The 17,593-nt window shown below is 40.0% G+C and overlaps 1 protein-coding gene across 5 annotated transcripts in view; it reads left to right on the top strand.

Annotated features, from left to right (window-relative positions):
* The window catches only part of kmt2e (lysine (K)-specific methyltransferase 2E), a 70,673-nt gene that overhangs the window by 19,623 nt on the left and 33,457 nt on the right, over positions 1-17,593 (top strand). For all 5 annotated transcript variants that reach the window (XR_005635635.1, XM_039769868.1, XM_039769867.1 and 2 more), the window contains 7 exons: positions 13,206-13,376; positions 13,461-13,802; positions 13,923-14,195; positions 14,484-14,634; positions 15,005-15,246; positions 15,326-15,382; positions 15,461-15,964. Coding sequence is in view for 4 of the 5 variants with exons in the window: in XM_039769868.1 (XP_039625802.1) it covers positions 13,206-13,376; positions 13,461-13,802; positions 13,923-14,195; positions 14,484-14,634; positions 15,005-15,246; positions 15,326-15,382; positions 15,461-15,964 (1,740 nt within the window). In the remaining variant the exon portion in view is untranslated. The remainder of the gene's footprint in view (positions 1-13,205; positions 13,377-13,460; positions 13,803-13,922; positions 14,196-14,483; positions 14,635-15,004; positions 15,247-15,325; positions 15,383-15,460; positions 15,965-17,593) is intronic.

Raw genomic sequence — 17,593 nt, forward strand, 5'->3', positions numbered from 1 at the left:
GACTTTTGGGGATCCCCTCAAGGTTGGTGGATATCATCGCCGGCCTGTACACTGGTACTGTGAGTGCCAGGCAGAGTGGAGGCACAACCTCCCAGTTGATTCTAGGGTTTGTCAGGGGTGTATTCTTTCTACTGCTCTGATCAATGCTTGCATGGACTGGGTGTTGGGCAAGGTTGTGGGGTCCAGCGGCTGTGGGGCGTCTCTTTGAGAATAAAGATTCACTAATATTAACGATGCTGTGATCTTTACGGAGTCAATGGAGGTTCTGATCGGGGATCTCGAGAGACTGAGCAAGAAGTCTGAGTGTCTGGGATTACAAGTGTCCTGGATAGCAACCAAGATTCAGGCCTTCAATCCACTATGTAGCAGTTTGAGATATTATCACGGTGAGAACAGGTTTGGCTTTGCTGTGTTGTGAATTGCCTGGAACACCCATTAAATTCCGATGACGCCTTACCGCAATATCTCTGAAAAGGATGTTTAATGATTAAATCCATCAGTCCAGGGATTTGTCCATTTCGAGCTAGCATTGGGCAAGAGGCAGAAACAATCCCTGGATGAGGCATCAGCTCATCGCAAGGTGAATACAAGCACTCACATACACTAGTGTCATTTTAGTGTAACCAAATCTGCATATCTTTGGAAGGAAACCCAGCAGGAAAGCATGTAAACTCCAGGCATTGAATATCAGCGACATGACTCCCTGCATGACAGCAGCGCTAACGCTCCACCACCGTGTCACCCCCCATGTGTGTAATTATTAACAGTATTCATTACTTAAACGAAATTACCGATTTATCTGTAAAATGTAATATACATACTTTAATGCATTTCATCATGAAAGTGATATCAAGTATAAATCTAAGGATTCTAAATGTGCAGAAAGTTGGAATATCTTACATTTAATGTGCGTAGTGTGGCGATCTATTGCTGGCAATCCGTTGCTGTCAGGACCGGAGGAAGCCCTAGGAAAAAAAGATGGCGCAGAAGACGGTATGTAAAACTTTTAAAATATATTGTGTCATTACGATCGGGGAATATGTGACGCTTGAATATAAAAGTACCACGAATACATCTGTATGTCGGCATTTTGCTTCACCACATCGAACCATACATCAAACATCGGAGTGGGCTCACTGATCTCGTAGGATCCGCAAAGCAGCTTTCTGTCACATGTAGATAGTAAACAGAGACTCTGATGTCATATTTCATCTTTTAGCACACTGCGCCCCCAACCCCCCCCCACCCAACTTTTTGCTGGTACTGCAACATTCGTTGTGTTAATTTCTGAGGAACTGCTCAGTGGACACATCAAATGAACGCTGGGAACGCGTGACAGACATGATGCGGGTGCATATGCGTTCTGAGTGTGAAGTATAAACGAGCCCTTAGGCACAGCCATCGGCAGTGTGTCTGTCTGTGCAGAGAGTGTTGACCTTGTCGAAGTTTACTTACCACGGCCGTGACATTCATGTCTCTGGTGACTCTTCGTATGAAGTCAGTAGATGGATTGGGAGAGCATGTGGGGTCATGAGGTCGCTGGAGAGGGTTGAGTGGTGCTCCTGATAATCTTTACAAAAGGACAAAGGTCCAAATCTTTAGAGTCCTGGTGCTTCCTGTCTTCCTATATGGTTGTGAGACATAGGTGCTATCCAGTGACCTGAAACGAAGACTGGACTCTCTCAGTACTGTGTCTCTTCGGAGAATCCATGCGTACCGCTGGTTTGACTTTGTGTTGAATGAGCGGTTGCTCATGGAGTCCCGAAGGAGGCACGTTACCTGCATTGTGAGGTTGCGTCAGCTACGGCAGTACGGCCATGTGGCACGATTCCCTGGGGTTGATATGGCTCACAGGATCCTCCTTGTGGAGGACCCAAGTGACTGAACCAGGCCAAGGGGATATCCATGTAACACCTGGCTGCGGCATGTAGAGAGTCTTTTCCGGAGGGTGGGACTGGACCATGTGTCTGCCTGGGGGGTTGCCAACCAGGATCCCGAGCTCTTTCATTGTCTTTTGGGAGTGAGAATGTGCTGTACCAGTGCATGCTCCCCAACTTGACATGACCTGACCTGACCTGATATCTCTCTTAGGTAGTTGGTGGTTCCATATTTAGTTTGTGTGAATGACTATGGGTGTATGGATTTGCATCTTGACTGTGTGCTGTTGTGAGATAAAGACAATGCTCTGAATTGGATTAGTCAGTCAGTCATTGTCCAACCTGCTATATCCTAACACAGGGTCAGAATTGGATTAGTGCATGAGATTATGGATGACATGTTCTTTTTATGAAATGCTGCATATTGTTCCAACACCTTATTCTTATGTTGTGTTATTATATATTGAAGGTTCCTTTTTTAACTTGCTTCTTATTACAAGTGATGCAGACCTGCTTGTAGTGTAGCTGAGTGAATCTCCTTTGAAAAATAAGCTATTCTTCATGTTTCTTCTGCTACTGTCTTTTTGTCTACCTTATTCCCTTTAGGACTCAGTCATTGTGTAGCTTTTGCTCCACAATCTCAAACCACATCCTTCAGTTGAACTTTGTACTTTTTCTCTGTTTAACTAAACACATCCACCTTATTGTAGTCAAGCAATACATCTTGTTATTGACAGTATCTTGTATACATGTTTCATTCATTGTTAGAGAGGAATGTTTTAGAAACCATAATGGAGGACACCACTTGACAATGCAACAATCTTTTCTTTTGCCCATTTAGTATGCATTCATTATATTTCCTAAATAGCCGAGTATTTTTTTAATCAGTTTTTATGTTCTTCCTCCTACTTCTTTTTGTCATTTACTTTCTGATCTTGTTTAACCTGCCTTTCCTTAAACATCTGCATCTTTATTTCTTCTATCTTTGCAACTTCTTTACTATCATTTTGAATGTTTTTCATTGTTGTTGGCTTTGATGTGTTAAGATCATTGTTCTTTGTAGCCTAATATTGGTCTTTTTTCACAGAAGTTCATGTTGACTTAATTTACTTCTTTATTCATACAATTTGTTTGGGAGAATGTCACTGTGCTGCTATTGCTTGGAGCAAACGGAACCAAAAATCTAAATTATGGCTTTTATTAATTAAACACACAAGTCTAAGGTGGTTCAAGGAAGAATTTCATCAGACAGAACAAATAAATCAACTGGTCTATCAGCCTTCTCAATGTAGGTTTAGATCCTTAACTATAACTTTGTGTGGCTTGTCTAGTTTGCCAACTGCCAAAAATACAGTTGTCCTCCTAAGCATTATAAATACTGTGACAAGAAAAAGTATGCCAACCCTTCCTTATTATTAGGTTTTCTGCATTAACTGGTCGTAAAATAGGATTTGGTCTTCATCTTATTCACAAGTATAGACATACATGGTATGCTTAATGTAATGACACACAATTATAATCTTTTAATGTCTTTATTGAACACACTCTTCAAACTTACACAATGTGCTGTGTGAAGTAAGTGAACCCTTGAATTTAATAACTAATTGAACCTTCTTTGGCAGCAGTAACTTCAAACAAGTACTTCCAATAGCTGAGAATCAGACATAAACAAAATTCAGGAGATATTTTGGACCATTCTTCCTTACAGAACTGCTTCAGCTCGGCCACATTCTTAGGATGTCTGGTGTGAACAGCTCTCTCTTGAGGTCTCATTGGGTAAAGGTCTGAACTGAATGGGTCATTCCAAAAGGTGGATTTTATTTTTGATCTTTGAAGCCATTTTGTGTTATGTACTTTGATGTTTAAGGGCTATCTACTCAGCTTTCTAGTCTTCTACTAGCAGATAGCCACCCTGACATTATCCTGTTAGATATTTAGAAAAACTTTGCAGTTTATTACAAATTAGCCCCAAATTATGATGCTGCATCCACCATATTTCAGCATGGGAGATGATGTTTTCATGTTGGTATGTGTTGTCCTTTTTATGGCATATACAATGCTGCATATTCTAGGACAGTTCACCCATCAGTCCAAAAAACAAAAACAATGAGCTCTGTAGACTGTCAAGACAGTCGTTCACAATCCTTTTTTTTTTTTTTTTTTTTTTTTTATAAACTCACTGTTCATTTTATGTTGTCCTTCAAGTCACCTTGGCTGGACACCCACTTTTAGGGAGAGTAGCCACATAGATCATTTTTACACACTTTTGAATCACTACAGACTTTAAAATTACTTGGTAACTCTTTACAGCTTTATGCATATCAATAATTCTTGATCTTCTGAGATCTCTTTTTTTTTTTTTTGCAAGCCATGCTTCCTATCAATAGATGCTTTTTGTGAATAGCAGATTCAAAAAATTTTCAGCCCTTATTATATGTCAAAGTATTTCTAAACCACACCTCCATCTTATTTAATTGTTTGGACTTTAAGTTTTCCAACTCCTAACTTTGGTTATTTTTATCATCAGGGGTTCACATACTTTTTCCAAACTATATACTGTCAACTTTATAATGCTGTATTCAATATGTACAAGAGTAGTACAATAATGTGTACATTGCTAGTTAAACCAGACTTTATTTGTTCATTATTGTAACATAGATCAAGGTCAGACTAAATTTTAAGACAACTTCATGCGTAATTATTGTGATTTCTAATCCGTTTAAATAATAGTTCTTTCCACTGTATATATCCTGTTCTACATACAGTATAAATAATTAATAAATATTTGCTGACTACACCACATTTTGTCAGTTAAGCTTTTGCCAATACTCACCTCTTGACTCCAACCTCACTAGGCCTATGGTTGGGAGCAGTGTTTGAATTTCTTCCTTTGGCTGCTGCTGGGGTCAGAAGTGCCTCAGAGAATCTTCCATGCCCCAGCAGTCTCTGGTATACCTGCATCACCATACTCTAATTTTACAATTGAAGCGCCTGACAACTTTGCAAGCTTCCGGGCTTCCAGTTTCTCATTATGATGCAGAACTCCCTATAAGTGGGAATACTCTGCTGCCATCCAGTGGCTTGTGGGTGATTGTCTTTTTCCCATGCCCAAACATTAATCTACTTCTGTGGATTCCTTTGAAGAAATAAGATGTGCTGTTTACCTATAATCTCATTTGGAGGGGCTCTTCAGTTCCTAGAATGAACTCTTTGAAGCCTCCTGAGCCCATCTGGTCTTCTGTGCCAGTCTTATCTACTGTTGTGTTTAATTTGTTGCACATTTTGTATAGGGAATATAATTTTATTAGGGGGAAACCAATGGCATGCAGTGTTGTTCACAGGATATTCTGATAGCAACCCAATCTTTATAAAATTATTGGGGGAACAGTTCCCACATTTTAGGGAAAAAGCTTAAACAAAATACAAAAGAATATATACAGTAATCCCACCTCGATCGCGGGGGTTGCGTTCCAGACCCCCCCGCGATAGGTGAAAATCCGCGAAGTAGAAACCATATGTTTGTATGGTTATTTTTATATATTTTAAGCCCTTATAAACTCTCCCACACTGTTCATAAATATTCCCCGCAGAGTTATACAGCATAATCCCTTTGTATTCTCTTAGATATTAGGTAAGATTCATTGAAATTATGTATATAAACACACTGTTTATATACAGTAAAACCTAAATATTATTTTAAAGATATTGAGTGTCTCCGATAGCACATATGTTACAGCCATTACGATAGACAGGCCACCAGCAATAAATACGTACAATGCAAGAAAAATAGTATACAGTAAATGTGTGTAGAGTGACACTAAACGTACGTACATGTACTAAGTTCTGTAAGTAGAAAATTAATTATGGTTACTCGCCAACAATGACACGATGACTTGTCCGATAACAATGAGTTTAATTTTACTGCACAACAAAGGAGAGCGTTACAGCTCTTCCAAAGGAGCCCACTTCAGGCGATTGTGTAGCACTGCCGTTGTTCTTCTTCTGGCAGTCTTCAATCCAAATCCCTAAAGCAGATTCCATCCAGACTACTGCCTTATTACATCCACTTACAACTTGTTTTGCACCCTGGTTAAAAGGACACTGCGGCCGTAGATCTTATATTCCTTTCCTACTTTTTAAATAAAAAGAATCCTAGCCTTCAACAAATCCAAAACGTTTACCTTTTCGGCAATCAGTAACATCTTCCGTTTGCGCTTGGGCACGGCCCCTGAAGCAGTAGCAGATCGTTTTGGAGCCATAATGAAGGGCTTGACTATGCACAAGGATAAACAAAAAAGAGCACAACTCTTTACACAGCGAAACACGTTAATGCTGAATGAGCGAGACGAGACTTCCTGGTTAACACTGCATTCAGCACGCAGGAACTTAACTGCGTGCTCTGATTGGTTAGCTTCTCAGTCATCCGCCAATAGCGTCCCTTGTATGAAATCAACTGGGCAAACCAACTGAGGAAGCATGTACAGGAAGTAAAAAGACACATTGTCCGCAGAAGCAGCGAAAAATCCGCGTTATATATTTAGTTATGCTTTCATATAAAATCCGCGATAGAGTGAAGCCGCGAAAGACGAACCGCGATATAGTGAGGGATTACTGTATTCACATTTCCAAGATTACATAATACTGAAGGAAGTTTTACTTTACAAGTATTTGTATTTTTCATGTAACATTTTATGGATAGGTGTTTTACAGTGAGTTATTAACCTGCAGTTGGATGAAGGAATCCCCTAGTAGTGTTTTATTTATACCTGAGAATATAATTAATAATGCAATGCTTGTATTGAAGGTTTTGGGGCATTTAAACTACAACATATATACTGTACATACAGAAATTAAAAAAAAAAAAAAAACTACACACCAATTAATAGCACTTCTGACATGTTCCTTAAATCATCTCTTTTAAACAACACTACTAAACAGTCTTATTTGTGTACATAAGAGATCATTGCACATATCCCGTTAGGGATCCCACATTTTTTCTAGCACTTCTTTTATGTGTAGACCAGTGTTTCCCAACCTCGGTCCTGTGGCCCCCAAGTAGCTGTAGGTTTTTGTTCCAACCAGCTTCTGTTTTTAATTGGACTCCTGGGCTAATTAAGTGATGAGTTACTTCCCAAGTTCTGTGTTTTGGGAACAATATAGAAATTAGAAAACTAAGTTTGGTAAAAAAAAATTATAATATTATTGTTCTAATTGTAATTCAGTGTTGTATGCCAGCGTGTCTGCTGTGCTCATTGTTAATTGTCATTAATTAAGATAAGATGCACAGAGAAAGGGCAAAATACAATGAAATCAACAAAAGAGAGTTGAGCATTTAAATCTATAGCAAAAGCAGAAATATTTTTAAATGTCTTATAAATGTAAAAATCATGCTTCTGTGCTTTTCTGAATGTAGAAAAAAGAAAAATAATACCAGCTAATTAGATGAGCTCAGTGCTATTAGGTATTGTCACTGATTAGGAATCTGGTTGGAACAAAAACCTGCAGTCACGGGGTGCCACAGGACCAAGGTTGGGAACCACTGGTGTAGAGCTTCTTCCATTAAATGTCTAGTTGGCATAAATTCCCCCTCTGTTCCCTGTTAAATAGGAAAGTTTTGTATATTTAAACAAGTCTTCCTAAATCATAGCATACCTTTTCATTTTTGAGCACCTCTTTTACAAAGAACAAACCTGTCTTATGATTTTTTTTGCCCACATATTTCCATGTTTGAAAACTGAGATGTTTATTTCTCAAGACTGTTGTATATATCTCTCAAACACATATTTTAGAATTCTGCCGTAAATGCAGACATCATACAGTATTATATGAAGTTTTAAAACTTAAGAAGTTAAATCATGCGTTACTGAATATGATTGCACATGAGAGACAAACCGTGCAAAAACAATTCCTAAATGGATTACAGTATGTACGGCTTGCAGTGTGCAAACTAAATACGTGGTCAGAATGAATTTGTGCTTCAAGTTTCAAGATGTGTATGTCTGATTAATTGTTGATTCTGACTCTTGCTTTCTGTGAGTGTTTGTGAGCATACCCTGTAATGAAGTGATGCACTGTCCTGTTTCTTCTGCCTTAAAGTCTGTGTTAATAAATGCACTTACAACCAGAATTGATTAAGGATACATGAAATGGATGCATGGGTACCATTAATTCATAAAATCAGGTGAACCTCACAATGTATAGTATTTGTAAATAAATGCTTTATAAGTAGGTTGCAAATGAAGACTCAAGAATGTATCTTTCATAGTGATTACATCAGTTATAAGAGACTTATGTATTTGTTTGTTTACCAACATGGAAAGATAATTTGCTGTGGTGCTAATTGTTGTTTATGCTGCTTTTATGTACTCTTTCTGAGGTTTTTTCTGTAATGGTTTACCTTGTGCAGGATGGTATACTTTCTTGATATTTACCTGTGCAGATAAAAAATGTGGCTCATAATACTGGAATGCACTTTGTCAGCCTTCCAGAATAATTGTAACTCAACTTTGTTTTATATGCAAAGATTCAGACTTCCAAAGAAAGTTTAGAAATGGCACAAAGGGAAATAATGCTTCAGGTACAGAACTGTCATCTGCCTGACAAGAAGTTACAAAACCCTACACAAGTTCTCTAGGCAGAGCAAGAAACAGTTGTGTCATTAAATTTCTAAATTAATAGAAAAATACAGCCACACTGTAAAGTCAATTTAATCATGAAAATAATCAGACATAATATGTCACATTCAAGAGTTGGAAGGGACAGTATTTGTGCTGACCTACAATGTTGGCAGAACAACACATCTTTTTCTAATTCATGTTTCATACATATATATTGCTCAAAAGAATTAAAGAAACACTTTTTAATCAGAGTATAGCATAAAGTCAATGAAACTTATGGGATATGAATCTGGTCAGTTAAGTAGCAGAGGGGGTTGTTAATCAGTTTCAGCTGCTGTGGTTTTAATGAAATTAACAACAGATGCACTAGAGGGGCAACAATGAGATGACCCCCAAAACAGGAATGGTTTAACAGGTGGAGGCCACTGACATTTTTCCCTCCTCATCTTTTCTGACTGTTTCTTCACTAGTTTTGCATTTGGCTACAGTCAGTGTCACTACTGGTAGCATGAGGCGATACCTGGACCCTACAGAGGTTGCACAGGTAGTCCAACTTCTCCAGGATGGCACATCAATACGTGTCATTGCCAGAAGGTTTGCTGTGTCTCCCTGCACAGTCTCAAGGGCATGGAGGAGATTCTAGGAGACAAGCAGTTACTCTAGGAGAGCTGGAGAGGGCCATAGAAGGTCCATAACCCATCAGCAGGACCAGTATCTGCTCCTTTGGGCAAGGAGGAACAGGATGAGCACTGCCAGAGCCCTACAAAATGACCTCCAGCAGGCCACTGGTGTGAATGTCTCTGACCAAACAACCAGAAAGACTTCATGAGGGTGACCCAAGGGCCCCATGTCCTCTAATGGGCCCTGAGCTCACTGCCCAGCAGCATGCAGCTCGATTGGCATTCGCCATAGAATACCAGAATTGGCAGATGCACCACTGGTGCCCTGTGCTTTTTACAGATGAGAGCAGGTTCACCCTGAGCACGTGACAGAAGTGAAAGGGTCTGGAGAAGCCATGGAGAACATTATGCTGCCTGTAACATCATTCAGCATGAGCAGTTTGGTGGTGGGTTAATGATTGTCTGGGGAGGCATATCCATGGAGGGTCACACAGACCGCTACAGGCTTGACAAAGGCACCTTGGCTGCCATTAGGTATCAGGATGAAATCCTTGGACCCATTGTCAGACCCTATGCTGGTACAGTGGCTCCTGGTGCACGACAATTCCTGGCCTCATGTGGTGAGAGTATGCAGGCAGTTCCTGGAGGATGAAGGAATTGATACCATTGACTGGCCACCACACTTTCCTGACCTAAATCCAATAGAACACCTGTGGGACATTATGTTTTGGTCCATCCAATGCCACCAGGTTGCACCTCAGACTGTCCAGGAGCTCAGTGATGCCCTGGTCCAGATCTGGGAGGAGATCCCCCACAACACCATCTGTCATCTCATTAGAAGCATGCACCGATGTTGTCAGGCATGTATACAAGAACACAGGGGCCATACAAAGTGCTGCGTACAATTTTGAGTTGCTGCAATTAAATTTTGGCAAAATGGACTAGCCTGCCACATAATTTTTTCACTCTGATTTTTGGGGCGTCTTTGAATTCAGGGCTCTGTAGGTTGATCATTTTCATTTCCATCAAACGATGTGGCATCCTTTCGTTCCTAACACATTACCCAGTCTATATCAGTATAGATATCCAGGAGGATTTCTTTTTCCCATTGAGATCTGATGTGTTTTCAAAGTTTCCTTTAATTTTTTTGAGCAGTTATATATCTGCACTGTGTGTGTGATTGTGATTTGGTATGCTGTGATCATGTTTTTAGGGTCAGTGCTAATTTCATTTTACTGGATCAGCCAATTCCAATACCGGTTCAGATATATTTTGTTTCCTTTTCTTTAACCCTTTAAACATTCTAACCAGGTGCATAGAGAGAAGCCTTATGCTCTGTAATAAACTGTTAACTTTGGTATTTGTATAATTAATTATAGAGCACAGGTGTTACCTGTGTTAAAGAAGTAGAAGAACCCACAAAAAAAAGGTTTAGGGAAGCCACCCATGTATTGTCCCTGGCTGCAAAAGGGCAAAGAGATAAGCAATGATGTGCTCTGGTTGAGTTCCAAAACTGAACTGATGTGGTTAAAAAAAATATGACCGTTTTATAAGCCAAAAGTGGAAGTGACCATCAGTCTGGGAGCCGGAACCAGAAGTGACATTGAATCGGGCAGGTTTTCCTATATTTGGCCTACAGAGGTAACAGAGGTAGGTTTAGTGCACCCCGTCGCCCCCTGGCCAGGTGGGTAGTTACCTCCACTTGGTCCACTCCGCTCCCTCCTAATCGCACGTGTGTGACACCTGTTTACTATTAACAAAATAAAGTTTTATAGGCTTAATGTTCAGTGACCATGAAAATGCTAAAATATGTATTTATAATACATAAGGCATTAAAGAAAATGCTTCTCATAATTAAAAGCTGTCATATTGTTTAATTTCTTCTGTAATGTACTTATCCCACACAAAGCTTAATTTTAAAGAAGCAGTTTTCACCATTGTGTAACCAAAATGTGTATATATATTCTCACACATTGATCCAGTTAATTGATATTGTCAGTTAAATGCTGCTTAAATGTAAATATACATATACTTTTAGGTTTTAATTATTTTAGTTTACTAGTAAATATTCATCCATCCATTATCCAACCCACTATATCCTAACTACAGGGTCATAGGGGTCTGCTGGAGCCAATCTCGGCCAACACAGGGCGCAAGGCAGGAAACAAACCCCAGGGCACCAGCCAACCGCAGACTAGTAAATATATTAAATATTAATAAATTAAATTTACTATACAAGTGGTTTTGTTTTTCAGTGCATCAGCTAGACATTCCTAATTCTTGAGGTATAATTATAAATATTTATTAACATATTAGTTATGCAGTACATTTTTCTTGTCAAAATAATACAGTATGACACACAGAAAAAAATAAACATAGTACAAACCTTAAAAAAAAGACATGTAGGAAATACAAGACAAACGTGTTTAACAAGTTTACAAGTAAAATAGACAAGTTTTGCTGTTAAGGTGTCAACTCTTCTGTTTACTAAGCTGAAATTCCAAGTTTTTCTTTTATTTTCTCTTTTTCTAATTAAAAATATTAACTGCTTTACTTAAAACATAAATGTCTTGGTTGATTGGACAGCGAGCAAGTTTGTATTAATTAAAGGACAGAATAAAAAGGTCTGAATTCATTAAACTAGCTTTTCTTGCCATTTGTCTAATTGCACGGGCCGACTCTTCAGATTCCATATTCTCAGGTTTTTACTGCACTTTCTTTAATGTAAAGGCTAATATGCCAGTCTTTTTTTTTTTCTCTGGTAAAGTCTGCACTTTCCGCTCACTTTTTACAGGAAGTTCACAGCAAAAAAAGAGGTGCCTAGCTCAACCACCGCAATTCTTTGCGTAAAGGAGCACTACAACTAAATTATCGTAAAGCTTAGAAAAGCAGGGGCTGAAAAAATCATTTTTTGTTTTTGGCCAAGTTACCAATCACCAATTGAGTCTTTTTTTGTGAAAGTGGCTGATTTAGATCAAAAGCCGATCAATCAGAGTATCAGCAGTATATGTACGCGTATATATAATTTATAAAAAATGAAAAAGCTTTTCTCTTTCCTGGTGAGGAAATGAGAAACTCTTTATAGTATACATATTTTTTATAATGGGTTATGTGATTGCATTATCCTTTCAAGATATATTAGCAAGAAGCACATTTTTGTCTAAAAGTATGAGGTATAAAGGTTTTCATCCTTGAAATGAGTTGTATCTGATTGTAGGGAAGGGAAAGCATGACAAGTTAATCCTTCTGATAAATCTTTTTCCTGTTATGAATTATTTTGAGCAATATACATACCTTATTTTATACTCGAGTGTTTCAATCCTGACATGCTTTGTTTTTATTTCCTTAATAAAGCCAATGTTTTTTTCCTCACACTGTCACTTATGTTTCCTTATCTAATGGGTTGCCTTTAAAGAAACACACTTTCTGCTGCAGCTTTAGCTCTCATTTAGCAGCACTAAGCTGTTTGTGAATCAAGTGCTTCTTGCAATATTAAAACCTTTGCAATTTTCTTTGAAGGTGTATCACATGCTGTTGCAATCATATTTTTTTCTTCATTTTCATGTAATTTATAACAAAGGATTTCTGAGTGAAATATAAATATGTGTGTTTGGGGAGGGGAACTCCAGCAGCTGCAGGGATTGGATTTGGTTTCCTGCCCTGTTGGTGTCTGGAGATAGCATAAGTTTTCTCCTGATATTCCAGTTTGCTCCCACATTGCACAGATACGTGCCTGGACAACTCTAAATTAGCCCATTAAAATTAGGTTTGGGTGTGTGAATTTGTGAACGCTTCAGTAGTCTGATGCCCTTCAGCTCGATTCTGCCTAGATAGAGTCAGGCTTCTCCTGACCAAGTACTGAAATGAGCAGTTCCAGAAAATGGATGGATGAGACATGTGAGCACTGTAACTACTCCAGGAAATTATTTTCCATAGAGGGCAAGTGCCTTAATGCTATTTTGTGTGAACTCTGTTAATTCATAGTTTCTCTTACAAAATTGTGTGGCTTAATTGTTTTTCTCTTTTTGTACCTGCCACACTTAACCTTTTTGCGTTATTAATTGGCTATTTTCCTCCATCCCCTACCCCAGACCAGGGAAGAGCGGAAGATGGAAGCAATCCTGCAGGCCTTTGCACGCCTGGAGAAGAGAGAAAAGAGGCGGGAGCAGGCACTGGAGCGCATCAGTACCTCCCGAGGTGACGGTGGCAAACTGGAGATCAAAGAGGAAGTTACCACACCTGAGGCAGACTCCCTGCTGCAGGTAAGGTGGTGGAGGGAAGACCCCTTTTGGTGTCCAATCTGACTTGCAATGTGTCATCCTGACTTGTCCCTTTGTGCGTCTCAGGAGCCAATCAAAGAGGAGATGACAACAATGACGACAGCAGCAGCAGCCTGTAAGCCCACCCCTGCCAAAGTGAGCCGAGCCAAGCAGCGTAAAAGCTTCACTCGGAACCGCACACACATCGGTCAGCAGCGTCGACGACACCGTACGCTCAGTAGCTGTTCAGACCTGGCACCTGGTTCACCAGGCGAGGGCACTGAAACCCCTAGTGAACAAAAAGAGTTGGATCCTGTGACCCCACTGCCTGAGCTTGATTCTGAACTTAGCTTCCAGCCAGATTTGAGTAACCTGGATACCCCAATAACGCCCAACCGAATGCCGCCCAAGTATCCCAAAACAAAAAAGGTAGGCTTGTCCAAGTAGTCAGGAAATGGGCATTGACTAGCTACAATTCAATTCTGGTTCATGTGTTGTTGGTGCATTCTGGGTGCTCGTCACTCTCTTAACAGCTGTTTGCTTCTGTAGCACTTAGTGAGCGAGTGGTTAAGCGAGAAGCAAGACAAGACTGAGCGGTTAGTGAAGACTCCAGAGCTGCCTCTAGAAAGACCACTACGCATTACCACAGATCCAGAAGTTCTAGCTACGCAGCTCAACTCACTGCCTGGCCTGGCTTATACCCCTCACGTGTATAGCACTCCAAAGCACTATATTCGCTTCACTTCGCCCTTTCTGGCAGACCGCACCAGTGTACGTCGAAGAAGAGATCTAACCATTTCTAGCACAGGCTCCTGCAAGAAGGTATGCATCAAGTAGTACTGTATGTAGCTCTCTTTGCACTTTCTATGTTCCTTTTTTTGTAATTAACTTTTAACTTCCAACTTACAGTATATTCTTGTTATACAGATTTTTCAGTTTTGTTTCTGCTCTGAAAACCTTTTATTCTTGTAGTCTGTCTAATCAATCAGTTAAAAGCTATACATTTCTTCTTGTTCACTCTTACTTGATCATTTTGGGCTGGCTCAGTACTCATCTGAGATGTGGTAGTTCTGTCTGTCCTAATCTAAAGCTTGTCCCATTATCTTGCAGCGGTGGCTGAAACAGGCCTTAGAAGAAGAGTACTGTCCTGGTCAGTTTGGCAAACTTGGAGCATTGCTGCCCAATGAAGGGCCACCAAGTCCTGCTCTCAATGGTGATACCAATAGCCCCCTTTCTTTAAATGGCATCTGCACTTTGGCAGGTAGGTCCTTTTGATTATTCTGACCTATACTGGACCTCATTCTGACATGACTGTGCCATTAGTAATATGTCCAGTCTGACTGAACTTTGGAGAGAATTTGAAGTGCCTTGAGCATGGGAAAGGCACTATATAAATAAAATGTATTATTATTTATTAGAATGTCTTAGGAGGCTATTAAAACAATGATAACTCTGTCTTGGTAGCACACAGTGTGTAGTACAAGAGGCCATATTACTGTAAACTAAAGTAATGGTGCACCATTGAGTCACTGAATGGGCGCATGGAACTTGTCTCATAGTAAGTAAATGTGGCTTGTCATGTCACAGTGACTGCTGGCTAAATGGTAAATACTGTATGTCTGTCTCCTCAGAGTTACCAGCTCCTCTAAAGAAGCGGCGTCTCTGCCCGCTGGACTTGGCGCTGTCTGACAGCTCCACGCCCTGCGTTTCCCCCTATGCCACCCCCACCCGTGTGGAAAGTGCTGACCCCACTTTGTTCTCCACACCACCCCGTCCCAAGCCAGAGGATGAACCAGGTCGTAATGGCTACAAGCATGTATATTCTCCGGTTACGCCAGTCACTCCCTGTCATCTTTCTTCTTCCCATTTGGAGGTGAGAGCTCAATCTCTTAGCAGTGTACCCCCTGTACTCTGTGTGCTTTTGCCTTTTAAAACTGTTCCTATCTTTACAGGGTGCAACATCCCCTGACAGCTCACCAGAGACCAAGTCACGGGCAAGTGGACAGGAGGTAGGCGTAATGAGAACCGCAAAATACCACTTAAACTATGTTTCCCTGTAATTTGACCATTGTTGCTTGCCTCAACAGGTGGCAGTGTGTACTAATCGTCTGCCTAGCTTGAATGAGACTGGCCTTCATGAGATTAAAACTATTGGCACTCTGAGCCCTCGGCCGGTTAGGACTGAAATGGGCCGGACCAGGAATGTAGCCTTGGAGACATCAGAGGCTGCCGAAGGGCCAACAAGGCCGGACAGCAGTGAGCCACCTTCTTCTGACTGCCAACCTGCATCGGATCAGTCAGAGGGTCTGTTCAGCTGCCCACACAGGGGTGACCCCTTCTCTTCTTGGATGAGAAGCCCAGAGAGGAGTGCCATCACCTTTTCCCCTGTAAACTCAAACCTGCGAGATCTGACCCCTTCGCACACTCTGGAGCTGGGAGGTGGCTTTCGTGTGATTGAGTCTACTGGGACCCCTTATAATGATGGGGGTCTTTATTACCCCTGCTCTGAAGAGGGCTACATGCGCAACCTGGGAAGTGATGGATTGGCAGATGGAGGTGGCACACCCCACAATCCTCCACAGAAGAAGAAGGTGAGCTGCTAATGATTCAGGCAGGGTCATGTGTGTGGTTACACTGGGATGGATGTCTTGTTTTATGGTTAGAGTAGTGGAAGCTTACTGGAAGTGGAGATCTTTTATCCTGTTGTAGTAAGTACTTTCTTGCGATGGTCTTGTTGGGAGTTTACAAGGATGGAGCCTGATTCATAAAAATGGCGTTATTTGCTGACTTTGCAGTTTGTTGTTTGACTAATAAGATATTAGAGTATAAACTTTAAAAATGTTTAAAGGACCAATTACCAGCACATTAACCTATGGGGAGGTATTTTCTGCAAAAATGGAGATGAAAATTAAAATTATAAAATGGAGATGCTATCTCTCTTTTGCGATTTTTATTTTCTAAGTCTACACGCAAGAATAAAATGAAATAACACAATTTGCAATTTCATTTTCAGCCTGAACAGCAGTGAAGCTGCAAAAATGAAAAGACACATGCAAATAAGCTCTGGAGCCACCTGCTGCTCATTGAATTTTCGTTTTCCACTTTGCATTTTCATTTTCAAGTTCTAAACCTGCAAATAGTGTGGGTAAATGGGTGGGGCTTTGCGCCTCGAATTTCCACAATTCTTTATCCTTCGTAGCTGATGCCACTTCGATCAACAGAATACTCCTCACTTCGTCTTGTTTAATTCATCCAATTTTGATCTTTTCACCTCCATGCTACGAGCTTCACAGTGAAGCTGTCTCACAAAATTCATAGACCACACATAATTGTATTTCTGAAGTAATTAATGTGCTATTTGATTACAATATTTAACATGTCATTTCATTTTATTTTTGATTTTTGGAGCATTTTTGCACGGAGACTTTGATAATTAAATTGCAAAAGAGATTGCATTTTCATTTGATAATTTTAATTTTCATTTCCTTGTTTGCAGAAAAATACCTCCCGTAATTTATCTACCCAAGAAAGATCATTCCGTTGTTTAAATGTAATTCTTAGTGTTTGTGCAGACTGGTACCATAACTAAAGCTAACAGCAAGTCAAATTCTGTAGTAGAAAATAATCAGATTTCCAAAATAGAACCAGTTAGTTTTTTCAGACTAAGCAATTTCAAACCCAGAGTTTTAAACCCTAAGCAAGTATAGCACAGCGAAATAAAAAAGGTTCATTGTGACTTAAAAGCAAAAAATGAATGATTCATCTCAGAGGAGAGAGGGAAGGCTGTGTATAAACTCACTTAAGTTGCATATTCTTTAGAACTTTGGCTTGAACTAATTAAGATAAGGCACTTCTCCATTGGTTAGATTGATGTTGGTGGAATTTATGGGGCTGAGCTTAATTAATTGCTTACAAGAACAAAGTCTTGCTCTGTTTTGTCATTAATAGGTGGTATGGCCGGTTTTAGTGATTTTTACGTTTTACTGGTAGGCTTACTGAGAAGGGGTCTGTTGGAGAATTGCTAGATGCTTTTTGGATTTTGAACTGGCCGTTACTTACAGTTGGTAAATGTCTTCAGGGTTAGGCTCTCGCTTGAGGATAATGTGAGCTTGCAGAGATCAGGCTTGGCTCACATACAGTTTATAGCAGTGGCAGTATGCTACTAGCTTGCTTGAAGATTAATTGGATGACTTTATTTTGATGTTAGTAGGCTGGGCTCT

Source organism: Polypterus senegalus, chromosome 11, assembly GCF_016835505.1.
Source record: "Polypterus senegalus isolate Bchr_013 chromosome 11, ASM1683550v1, whole genome shotgun sequence".
NCBI lineage: Eukaryota > Metazoa > Chordata > Cladistia > Polypteriformes > Polypteridae > Polypterus > Polypterus senegalus.